General features: G+C 38.4%; 1 protein-coding gene across 3 annotated transcripts in view; it reads left to right on the forward strand.

Annotated features, from left to right (window-relative positions):
- LOC135203233 (hemicentin-2-like) overlaps positions 1-12500 on the forward strand; it is a 423654-nt gene that overhangs the window by 351223 nt on the left and 59931 nt on the right. For all 3 annotated transcript variants that reach the window (XM_064233007.1, XM_064233009.1, XM_064233008.1), the window contains one exon: positions 7157-7253. In XM_064233007.1, the coding sequence (XP_064089077.1) occupies positions 7157-7253 (97 nt within the window). The remainder of the gene's footprint in view (positions 1-7156; positions 7254-12500) is intronic.

The raw sequence follows: 12500 nt of genomic DNA on the forward strand, positions 1-12500 counted from the left end.
AGTTAATGTCACATAGTTTTAAGTTGTCTTTTAAGCTGTCTTTGAATCTCTTCCTTGGTTTGCCAACATTTCAAGTCCCGTCACTTAGCTCTGAGTAAAAGAGCTGCTTAGGAAGGCAGCTGTCGGCCATTCTGACAACATGCCCTGCCCATCTCAACTGGCTTTTTATTATAACGGCCTCAATACTGAGGCAGTCGGCCTCTTTAAGAACACTTACATTAGTGCAGCGGTCTTCCCAAGTCATTCTCAAGATGTTTCGCAAGGACCGCTGATGGAATTTCTCAAGGACTGTAACATGGCAAGTCATGATCATCGAAAATTTTCTTGCATAGTTTTCCAAAAGCTGAGTTAGCACTTCTTAGACGATATTGAACTTCATCATCTATATTGGGATTTGAAGATAGATGACTGTCCAGGTATGGGAAGCTGTCTACAGTTTCTAGAGCTTCTCCATTAATTTCTATAGTAGGTGCAACTCTAATGGCTTCAGTTTGGGGTGACTGATGTAATACTTGGGTTTTTCTGATGTTGATGGAAAGTCCAAGACGAGAGTAAGCATTTGCAAATGCATCAGTATAATTTGCAGATCATTTTCAGTTTGAGCACAGACAGTGTTGTCATCTGCATACTGAAGCTCAACAATAGCAGTAACACTGACTTTAATTCTTGCCTTTAGCTAGTTGAGATTGAATATTCCTCCATCTGTTCTGTAATTGATGGAGATACCTGGAGGCAATTCATCTTGAATGAGGTGCAAAACAACAGTTATAAATATAGAAAACAAGGCAGGAGTATCGACACAACCCTGTTTTATGCCTGACTTAACTTTGAAAGGTTCAGTAAGGCTACCATTAGCCATTACAGTCACCGGCATATTATCATGTAGTAGCCTCAGGATCTTTATGAATATTGATGGGCATCCATATCTAGATAGTATCTCCCAGAGCAGCTCACACTTGACACTGTCAAAAGCTTTAGTGGTCAATGAATCCCATGTAAAGGGGTTTTTGTTGTTCTCAACATTTTTCTTGCAGCTGCCTCGCCGAGAAAACCATGTCAATTGTACCACGAGCAGGTCTGAAACCATACTGAGACTCAGGCAGGATCTTCTCAGCTAGAGGTGTTAGTCTTGTAAGAATTCTTGCTAAGTCCTTCCCAACTACTGACAGGAGGGTAATTACTCTGTAATTTCCACAAACTGATCGGTCTCCTTTTTTTTTATACATTGTGTTGATAATTCCATCTATGAGGTCATTTGGAAGTTCGTCATGCATCCAGATTTTTTCAATTAGTTGGTGAAGTTGATGATGTAAGGTTGGTCCTCCATATTTATATATTTCAGCAGGAATGTTGTCGGATCCCGCAGCTTTGTCGTTCTTCATAGAGAAGATAGCCAACTCCACTTCCTCTAGCATTGGTACCACTGCAAGTGTCTTATCCAATGGGAGACGAGGGAGTTGTTATAGTACATCCTCATCTATCACAGGGTCTCTATTAAGTAGTTCTTTAAAATGTTCTTTTCAACGACACAAGATTCGTTATTGTTTTTAAGGAGTTGAGTGCTGTCTTGACTACGTAAGGGTGCTATCCCTTGGGAACTTGGCCCAAATATAGCTTTCATTCCACTGAAAAGGCTTCTCATGTCATTTCTGTCAAAGAAGGATTGGTGCTCATTTGCTTTGTCTGTCAACTAGTACTTGTTTTTCATTTCCCTTGTGGCATTTTGTATCTGAGCTTTTGCTGTGCTGTGTATTTTCTTCTTTGTTTCAGACTTTGGGTCATTCAGATGTTCAAACAGATATTTTCTGGCATTTTGAATAAGATCTTGGATAGCTGCATCATTCTAATCAAACCAATCTTGATGTTATGTTCAGACCAACTGATTCTTTACATGCAGTGATTACGGAATCCTTAAATTTACTCCAGTGATCAACAATATTGGGTGGATATTCCTGTTCTAATTTATTAGTGAGACACCGCAGAAGTTCAAGCTTATTTGAGTCGTTCTTAAGTGAATCAACGTTAAACTTCAGTTGCTTTAGTGCATGCACATAACTCTTTTTAGTCAAGGTCTTCATCCTAATACAAGAGTATACCAGGCGGTGGTCAGTCCAGCAGTCTTCAGATCCTGTCACTGATCTTGTAAGTAATACATCCTTTTGATCACGAGACCTTACTATAATGTAATCTAAGAGATGCCAGTGTTTAGATCTTGGATGTTGCCTGGTGGTTTTTCTGCCTAAAAAGAGTATTAGTTACTACCAGATCATGGTCTACACACTTCGAGAGTAGGAGTGTTCCATTTGCATTAATTTTGCCAACACCCTCTTTTCCAATGGTTCCTCTCCAGATGTCACTGTCTCATCCTACTCTGGCATTGAAGTCACCTAAAAGGATAACTTTGTCTTCATTTGGGATAACTGCGAGAGCTGTGTCTAAAGCGGCATAAAATAATTCTTTTTTTTGATCCTCTGCAAGAGGGGTTGGAGCGTAAGCACTGATCACTGTGGCATGTTTATTTCCCTCAAGATTTAGTCTGTGTGTCATTAGGCATTCATTTATGCCACTTGGGTACATTGTTAAATTGAAATGCATGCAATTTTTTACAGCAAAACCTACACCATGCTGTCTTGGTGTTCCAGGTTCGTGTCCCTTCCAGAAGAATGTGTAGCCACCACCTTCTTCACACAATTGTCCCTCACCGGCAATATGAGTCTCAGAAAGTGCCACTATATCTAAATTAAGTCTATGGAGCTCCCTAGCAACAAAGGCAGTTCTGCGTTCAGGTCTGTTTTCATTTTCATCTAGTAGTGTTCATACATTCCATGTTTCAAATTTAAGTTATACAGTTGTTCGACCGCAAAGTGGTGTGGCCCCCTGGATGCGGTTTTCCAGGTAGGCAGGTTTGAAGCAGAATATGTTTAGGGCCCCTTCCCCATTCAGGGTGAGCAGAGTGGATCCTAAAATGGGGTGCTCAGACATGGATGCCCTGCCGAACAACTCTCCTGCTTCATCCAAAAGTTGAGTGACTAAACTAAGCATCCACTGCTGACGTGACAGTTGAGACTAAGAGCTTCCAGATAACATAATCCTCCCCCCACCATTTCTTCTGGTCCCCGGCAGACTTGAAATGCCCCACTAGTCGTACTTCCCAGAGGTGCTTGTGCATGAGATTGTTTAATGTAGATACACAGCAGCACATACAGGAGACCCACGAGCTTCACTGCAATGGTTGCTGTCCAGTGGCACAAATAATTGCAATGACTGCACCCCCTTACAGTTGCAACTTTCTTCCGCTATTGCAGCCGTTGGATCTCAAGTCAATGTCCTCTCTTCTGCCTGCCTTACTGTTGAAGGAATTGGTTTTACCTCAGAGTTCCTTTTCTCAGGAGGACTGTCAACCAAGACTAATGAGCTCCGCCTACCCATAGGTGCAGTTTAATGTCATCCCCAGGACAGAGTGGCTCTCTTACATACAATTTCAATTTGTAATGCTCATAATTACATGTAAGGAAGGTGCCAGCATATCTGGCCGTTGGCACTTGGCATGGGCAGAGTGGGAAGGAAAGTAAAAGGTGAGCCATTATAAGGCATAAAATAAATTTATAAATGATTAAAGTTGCAAAAGATCAATGTTATCATAAGAGATTAATTTACCAAGTTATAAGAAGTGTTAATAAGGGAAGGAACCTGGCCTCCTACTCTGGTTAGAGGTGCCAAAATTCTTTGTAAGATAAAGTAAGGCACTGTGGTATATGGGCATGAGTGCAAAGAGAGCCTGGCAGTTCTCTCAACCTACCTGTTGGTTCTGTGCCTTTGACCTTTCTTGACCCTCTTTTAGGTCGATGGTTGGATGTTCCAGGGGGAGTTGATGGAACTAAGAGTGAGGAAGATGTTGGAGTGCCACCTGTTCTGGCTACAGCAGTAATTGAAGCAGGGCCAGTGCCTACAATTTCTACTGTTTGCTTTCACAGTTCCTGGAGTTCTGCGGCCAGCTGAGATATGGCAGAATTTTCACTCAGTCTTGTCTTCTGAGGACTGGGGAGGGAAAGAGAATAGGAATTCTTTGTGGGTATGAGAGGCTCGCAGGGTGCAATGACCAACTCAGGCATGGGTTGCAAGGCTGTGTCATGGGATGAGCTTCTGCTGTGGTCAGGGGAATCTGGAGGGGAGCCTAGTAAACTGTAGGTTGACTCTCTTACCGACTCTGGTAGAGGGGCCAAGCCAGGAGAAGAGAGGGAATCTGGACTAGAATCCCCTGAAAGGAGATCTATGGCATCTTCTGGCACTGGAACTAAGACAGGAACAGGCCCAGGAATTAAATTTATGTTCAGGACACTCAAGTGACACAGGCTGAGAATATGAGGCAAGTTTGGGATCTCCTAAAGGTAGATCTGTGACGTGCCCTGGCACTGGCACTGGGCCAGGGCCTGGAACAGTTATTAAATTTGTTAAGGACTCAACGTCTGAGGCAGATGGGGCCTGGCACTACTCAGGGAACTCAAGTGGCACTGGCAGTGGTCATAAGACAGGACTGTGAGGACTATTTGTGCCTGATGGAGCCATCGAGGGCTTAGGACCCCTGAACTGTCTTAAGTTAGGTAGGGACTGGGAATTCTGTCCTACAAGACAGTCATAAGCCTCCAGGGAGGTAACTTGATGCTTCAAAAATGTAGATTTTGGTTCTGTGAGGCCTGGTGACCCTCAACTGTACTGTTGGGAGTATCAGTTTTACATGATTGATATCCTCAATGGTGACAAGTTCATGTCTGTTAATGGTAGCCCCATAGGGGCCCTTGTCATCCCGTATCAGGGAGATTTGCATGCCAGTAACTTCAAATTCTTTGACCTGGCATGTGGGTTAGCTACCTAGAGGAGGTGCCATAGATATAGGACCCTTGGCTGGATGGCCTAAGGGAGAAGGATTAGTAACCCCCATAAGGAATCTTGTCTTCAAATTCCTTGACCTGGTGTGCAGGGTAGCTAGCTTGAGGAGGTGTCACATATATGGGTCCTTGGCTGGAGGGCCTAGGGAAGAATGATTAGTGACTGCCGGGGCAATAGCAGGTGTAGCTGTTTAGCTAGGGCAATGCTTCCAGAGGAAGGATGGAGTTCGCATAGATTTTACATGCAGTGTAATAAATTTTGCTAAAATCTTTGCTAGGAGCTGAGTAAGTTTGAAATGTTTGCTTGGATCAATCAGAGGGAAGTTTTGCAATGGCCCCTCCACCACAGCCGTTCCGTCAATCGTTGTGACCTCTTCAATGTATATATCTGGACATGGAGTCCTATTGTTTTCAGACAGTGTGTGGACGGATATGCAGCGTCCAAAACAATAATAATGCAATAACACCATTATAATATAATAAATAATTGAAATAGGAAATTTACAAATAAACAGTTTTAAAATATTTACAATAATTGAAGTTACAATACAATAAAATTCAAAATAAAAACATAATTTACTTTGTGAAAAATAATTAAAATAAAAACCACGTGTTCTGGTGGCAACAAACAGAACAGTAGATTTCTTCTACTATGCTCCAAGTGCATTAGCCACCTGCTTAGGCGAGAAACATCCCAAGACCTTCGATGAATGCTGCCACTGAGCGGATGACTAGGACACTTATCATTCTCATGCCTGTTCCCTGGATCGAAAGAACCTTTCCCCAGGTCACACCTCATTGCAAGCCTAACCACGGAATGGCCCCTTTAAATTCCCGTTTGCACCCATTGCAAAAAGAAGGGCCGCTTCCAATCCCAGTGCAAACATCTCAAGCTGACTCAGGTCCTAGCAAAGATTTTAGCAAACTTTATTGCACTGCATGTAAAATCTATGCGAACTCCATCCTTCCTCTGGAAGCATTGCACTAGCAAAACGGCTACACCTGTCATTCCCCCGGCAGTCACTAAGCATCCTTCCCTAGGCCCTCCAGCCAAGGACTCATATATGTGGTGCAAATCTCCCTGATACAGGATGGCAAAGTCCCTATATATATATATATATATATATATATATTATATATATATATATATATATATATATATATAATATATATATATATATGTGTGTGTGTATATATATATATATATATATATATATATATATATATATATATATATATATATATATTATATATATATAAAAGTCATATCACATTACCGTGATTCATATACATATATCGAGCAACAATGTCCTTTAATATCTAATTCGCTCTCCTCGGAATTAATATATTAATTCCGAGGTAGAGCGAATTAGATATTAAAGGACATTGTAGCTCGATATATGTATATGAATCACGGTAAATGTGATATGACTATGTAAAATGCTACGTGTTGTCAAAAGCGCTACTTAACTACCGGAGTCGAGGCAGGTTGATGTTGTCTCCAAACCAACGAATACTTCAGCGCGAGAAAGTATTTGAGGTGAGAGACGGCATATACCTTTAAGCCTCTCGCGGTGGTTGGGTGGTCATAGCTTCCACTGACGTTCCTGGATTTATAATGTACCTGCGTTCGCGCCCAAGTACAGGTAAATCTATTATCAAGAAAAAATTCCCCTTCGGTTAAGCATATATGAAAATATATTAATTCCGAGGTAGAGCGAATTAGATATTAAAAGACATTGTAGCTCGATATATATATATATATATATATATATATATATATAATATATATATATGTATGTATATACGTACTATATGTACATACACACACGCGTGCACACACCACATATTATACGCAAACAATTAATCTTGGCAGCCTCGTGTATCATTTTTGCTAACATTCAACATACATACACTAATACCACACGCGCACAAATTCAATATATATATATATATATATATATATATATATATATATATATATATATATATATATATATATATATATATATATATATATATAATGTATATGTATATATCACAATTTACGACGCGAAAAAAAATTTTTTTTATTGAAAGACGAAAGATAATGCGAATAACTTCATGCCTTATATGCTAATATATAATGTAACAGGAAATCATTAATATGAAGAGGACTTTAAATACGTAAAGAATGGCAGAAATAGTACTAGTAGGAGTTGTAGTAGTAGCAGTTGTAATAGCTAGAAAAAAATGGTTGAGAGTAAGAAAGTTGTTATGTTACATTTCAGACCCTCCTGAGTGTATGGTGGACCAACCTACCGTTTTGGCTGTGGGACGAGGAGAAAGAGTCAACATATCGTGTCGCGTAGCCAGTAACCCTCCCAGGTTTGTGGTTCCTATGCATGCTGTGAAGATCTGTTTGTATCTGTGAACAGGTATATGTTATACTTTTACACATGGAGTCACACATAAACGTACATGCATATCTGAACATACACCAACAGATGCCCGAAAGTCGATCTGATTTACTTAAAAAGATGTCTTGTTCCTTGCATGGTTTGGTAATTAAAAGGAAGACGGTTGATAGTGAATTGTTTTTTTACTCAAGGAAACGAGTGCTACAATATACACAAAGGAAGAGTCTTGCCTCTCCAATTTTCAAGTAAAGATTAAGTTAATTAATGAAATATTGTAGGTTATCAGGATAGTGCGTTATCATTATATTGTGAACTATTGGGCATTTAAAAAAATGAATTGCATTATTTTTTTCACTCTTTTTACTTTAAGTGTCATACCTAACGCAAAGTTATTGAGTTTAGTAGAGAACATACTGTAATTTCCACGGGTCTATTTCCAAATAGTCACTGTGCCATCCACATACCTCATCCAAAACACGTCTTTAGGTTTAACGGGGTTTGATAACACAATTTCACTGTCTACCACGTCTAGAATATGTATGATTCGACTGCCCTTGCTGCCTACGTATTTCTCTTTATAGACTTTAAATATAGAAGAAAAAGAAAAAAAACTGACAAAAATCATCTCAGTAACATTTATGCTGATTTTCATCAGAACATCAGAAAATTAGCTCCTGTGAATAGGTTACAACATTTTGGAAAATTTCAAATTCATTAACCTAAACAAATATCAAAGTGAGAAATACCCTTTTCAGCGAGAGGCCTTTAGGTATAAAATCTCTAAATTGATGACTTTTTTTTGTCATACTGCCACTTTTCTTATGAACCTTTTAAAGATTTTGTATAAGTTTCAGCACCTGCGGATATTATATTATTATTATTATTATTATTATTATTATTATTATTATTATTATTATTCAGAAGATTAACCCTATTCATATGGAATAAGCCTACAGGTGCCGTTGACTTGACATTCAAGCTTTCAAAGACTATGGTGGTCATTAGAAAGAAATTACAGAAGATAATAGGAAATAAAGAAAAAAGAGATTGGTTATTAGGATAAAGTGAATTAATAAATTAGTAAGTAACACTATGAATTAATTATTAAAGTATAAGGGGAATTTTTTTAGGGAAGAGGCAGTGCATCACTACACTGCATTTTCGCTTGAAATTTTGTGGTTCTAATTGTCCAACTTCCTCGGGGGAACTATTCCACAGTACAAAGATGTGAAGTATAAAGGACCTGGCACATTTATTGCATACTAGCCGACCAACCTGGTGCTGCCCAGGAAAACTCTGAATGACAACTGATAAACTCTCTCTCTCTCTCTCTCTCTCTCTCTCTCTCTCTCTCCTGTTAAGATGGTTGCTTCAGTTACATTGCCCAGCATTTTTTAAACCTTTTATATTTCCACACTACTCACCCGCATTCATAGTGGAGCAGAACTCTGACTTGAAGAGCATCGGGAGTGTGTCTGTTTATCCCAGCGACCTCAAAAGCTATGGATCAGACACTAATCATTTTTTACATTTTCACCTTTCTCAACCCCCCTTTCTATCGGGGCATAAGTTGGACTTAAATGGCATCAGGAATGTCACTGTTCATCTCAGCGACCTGAAAAGCTATGGATTACACAATAATATCTAGTTTTCGGTTAATTTTAGACGTCATCACTTTCCCACCCCTCTTCCTATTGGCAATAACCGTAAACTTAAAGGACATTGGGAGTGTCACTATTCATCTCAACGACCTTGAAAAAGTATAGATTAGGCACTAACATCTGTCATTTTTTGGCTGTCTTACATCGTCCATCCCCTTCCCACCCTTTCTCCCCCCACTTCCTAATGGGGCTAAACTTGGATTTAAAGGCCATTGTGAGTGTCACTGTTTATCTCAGCAACGTCAGAAAATGTGGATTAGACACTATCACGTCATTTTCATTAAATTTTTACTTGGCCCCACCTTCCCATATCTTTCTACCCTCCCTCCTATTGGGGCTATATTTGGACTTGAAGGGCATGGAAATGTCACTATTCAATCTCAGAGACTTTGACAATTCTGAATTAGGTACTAAATATCTCGTTTCAAGTTTTTTTTCCCATCCCTTTCCACCTTCCTCCCTATGGGGCTAAACTTTTTGACTTGAAGGGTATCGGAGAGTGTTACTATTCATCTCAGCAGCCTTATAAACTTTGGATTAGAAATTTAATATTTGTCGTTTTTGGTTGTTTTTACATGTCACCCCCTTCCCACCCCTTCTCACTCCTGTTCCTATTTTGTGCTGAAACTGGGACTTGAAGGGCTTCATGAGTGTAACTATTCATCTCAGTGACCTCAAAAACTATGGATTAGACACTAATATAAGTTGTTTTAGGTTATTTTTACATGTCACTTTCCCTTCCTTCCCCCTCTTTGGGGTTCACCTACCAAAAATCCATATTGGGGCTGAACTAGGAGTTGAAGGGCATCGGGAGTGTCAGTATTAATATCTGTCGTTTCCAGTTATTATTACTTTTCACCCCTTTCCCACCTCCCTTCCACATCCCAGATTTTGATGCCATTGATGTCTTACCCCACTGTATTCTTTCCCAGATGCTAAGTTAAACACATACCAAGTTTGGTTGAAATTGCTCAATGCTTGTCAAAGTGTATGTGGTACATATACACCCACAGACATACATACATACATACATACATACATACATTTTTATATATTTAGATTGTTGCTGCTGTTCAGCAAATCTGGTTGCTTTCAGCAAAAAAAAAGAGGATCATGGATCAATTTTGATACCAAAAGCTCTGCTAAAATGTAGCTTATTAAAAATTGACGCACAAGATCTAGAACAGGTTGCGCTGATGCAGCATTTCCTATAACGTTCATTAGATGTTTCACAAAAGTAAGACGTGAGTCCAAAGTTATACCAAGTATAGTCAAAGCCTCCGACTCATTCAGCAGCGTTCCATCTACGTGAAAGGGAGGCTGAGTGGAAAATCAGTATCAGAGCTATACGTAGTGTTTTTGTTTTACTAGAGAGCAGCCTTGTATCCCACCAACTATACCATCGGCATACTGAACAATCTTGTTTTCCGAGCCAACAACCATATCACTTTTATGTAATGAAAACAACATAGGATTAAGAGCACTAGTACTTTGTGGAACACCAAACAAAGAAGTTCTTGTTCTGCCAAAGATCCCTTGAACAACAGCTCACTGCTGCCCACCTGTAAGGAAATGAAGCAATAAAAAATTATGATATTGCATTCTCTTTTTACGAATGTATCTTTAATGCATTAAGTGGTTCTTGTTATAAACACAAACACGAGTGTAGCATGGACAGTCCATGTAGCCCTGTTGTAGCCAGCCTATGTTTGGAATTCTTTGAAGCTGTACTTAATGAGCCCCATTATGCATAAAGTAAGATATTGATTAGGGATGTGGATGACAAATTAGCATATTAAACTCCGATCTGGATAGATTTTAATGTTTTCATGCCAGGCTAAATAATTTTGTACAAAATATCGAAGTTATAAAGAACAGGAAACGGGTAAGTCACTGATGTTCCTGGTTGTACTATTAAGAAAAAGAAACATCTCAGATTTGAACAAAAAAATTTTTAAGGAAATTTTTGGGAGAGAAAGTTTATTCCCTTTTGGCTGCCCAAATACTATGTGGCCCGAGGTCACTAGTGTTTGTGGGTCATATAAACAAACACCCCACTAAAAATTATATATACTTAATACCTTGCAAACAGTAAACCCTTTTAATAATAGCAACCACTGTAAATGCGATGCATTAACATATTTTTTTATGGAAGTGCATCACGTCATTTCAGAGTAAGGTGCTTGAGGCTGCTTTAATTAAGTAGGCTAACATCATGACTATCCCAAGGTCCGTGGGGATGATCATATCTTTTTGGTTTTTATTCTGTAACTGAAAACTTTGTCTTTAGGGTACAACAAGAATCTAGTGGATCCCTCATCTACTAGTTGGCTGCAGTTTAGACACTCTCTGGCATAAATCACGGTTCCGTTCACTAGTACAGTATTATTATTTGGAAAAAGGGAAATGTACAAACTGAATTATAATGCTGTCTTGTCTTTCAGTGTTTATTTGATATAGGCAATTTTGCCTTATATTTTAGTCTTTCGAGCAGTTTGTAGTTAACAGACACACCACACACACACACACACACACACAAATATCTATATCTATCTATATATATATATATATATATATATATATATATATATATATATATATATATATACGTCTATATATATATATATATATATATATATATATATATATATATATATATATATATATATATATATATATATGTATGTATCTCCTTAAATTCACAGCAGAAAGGTGAGTGATGCTGGGGACTTGAGCCAAGTACTTCGTTGTTTATTTCTACAATCTCAAGGTCACACTGAATCAAAAAGAGGCTGAGAGATTTATTTATGCAAAAGGAGGACTGAGTTACAGTTTGTTAATCTTAGTAGAATGTTCTTTGAGCAAAAAAGACATGGAACGACGATAAACAGCTAATCCAGGGAGGATTAGCTCTTGACCATCTTTCAATGTCTTTTTTGCTCAAAGAACATTCTGCCAAGGTTAACAAAAACCCCGCCTTCCTTTTGTATAAATTAAATCTCTCAACCTCATTTTGATTCTGTGTGACCTTGAGATTGTAGGAATAAACTACGAAAGTACTTGTTCGAAGTCCCCAGTATCACTAACCTTTCTCAATCACAAGTTCCTTCGTGATACGTTGGCTATATATATATAATATATATATATATATAATATATATTATATATATATATATATATATATATATATATATATATATATGCGTGTTGTGTGTATTAACTGAAAACTTCGTGGAAGACTAAAGTATAAGGAGAAATTGCCTAAACTATTTTAGTGCTGTACAAATAAAAAAAAAGTTTGTCAATCCTGCTAATTGATTCTCTGAAGTGACCCTTGAATTTGGTAATGACAGACGTTACAGATTGCCGAGTTTATGGATTAGATTTGTTGTAACATCCTTTCAGTGCATATTATGGCGCAATAACTTTGTCAGCTGGTGGAATATGAAATAAACTTCTATCACAGAACAACACGGAGATCTTAGATAGATTTCCTCTTCATTGTACGTACAATGATGCAAAAGCTATTGCAAGTGATATTGTCCCATAATGGCA

Source organism: Macrobrachium nipponense, chromosome 33 (assembly GCF_015104395.2).
Source record: "Macrobrachium nipponense isolate FS-2020 chromosome 33, ASM1510439v2, whole genome shotgun sequence".
Lineage (NCBI taxonomy): Eukaryota > Metazoa > Arthropoda > Malacostraca > Decapoda > Palaemonidae > Macrobrachium > Macrobrachium nipponense.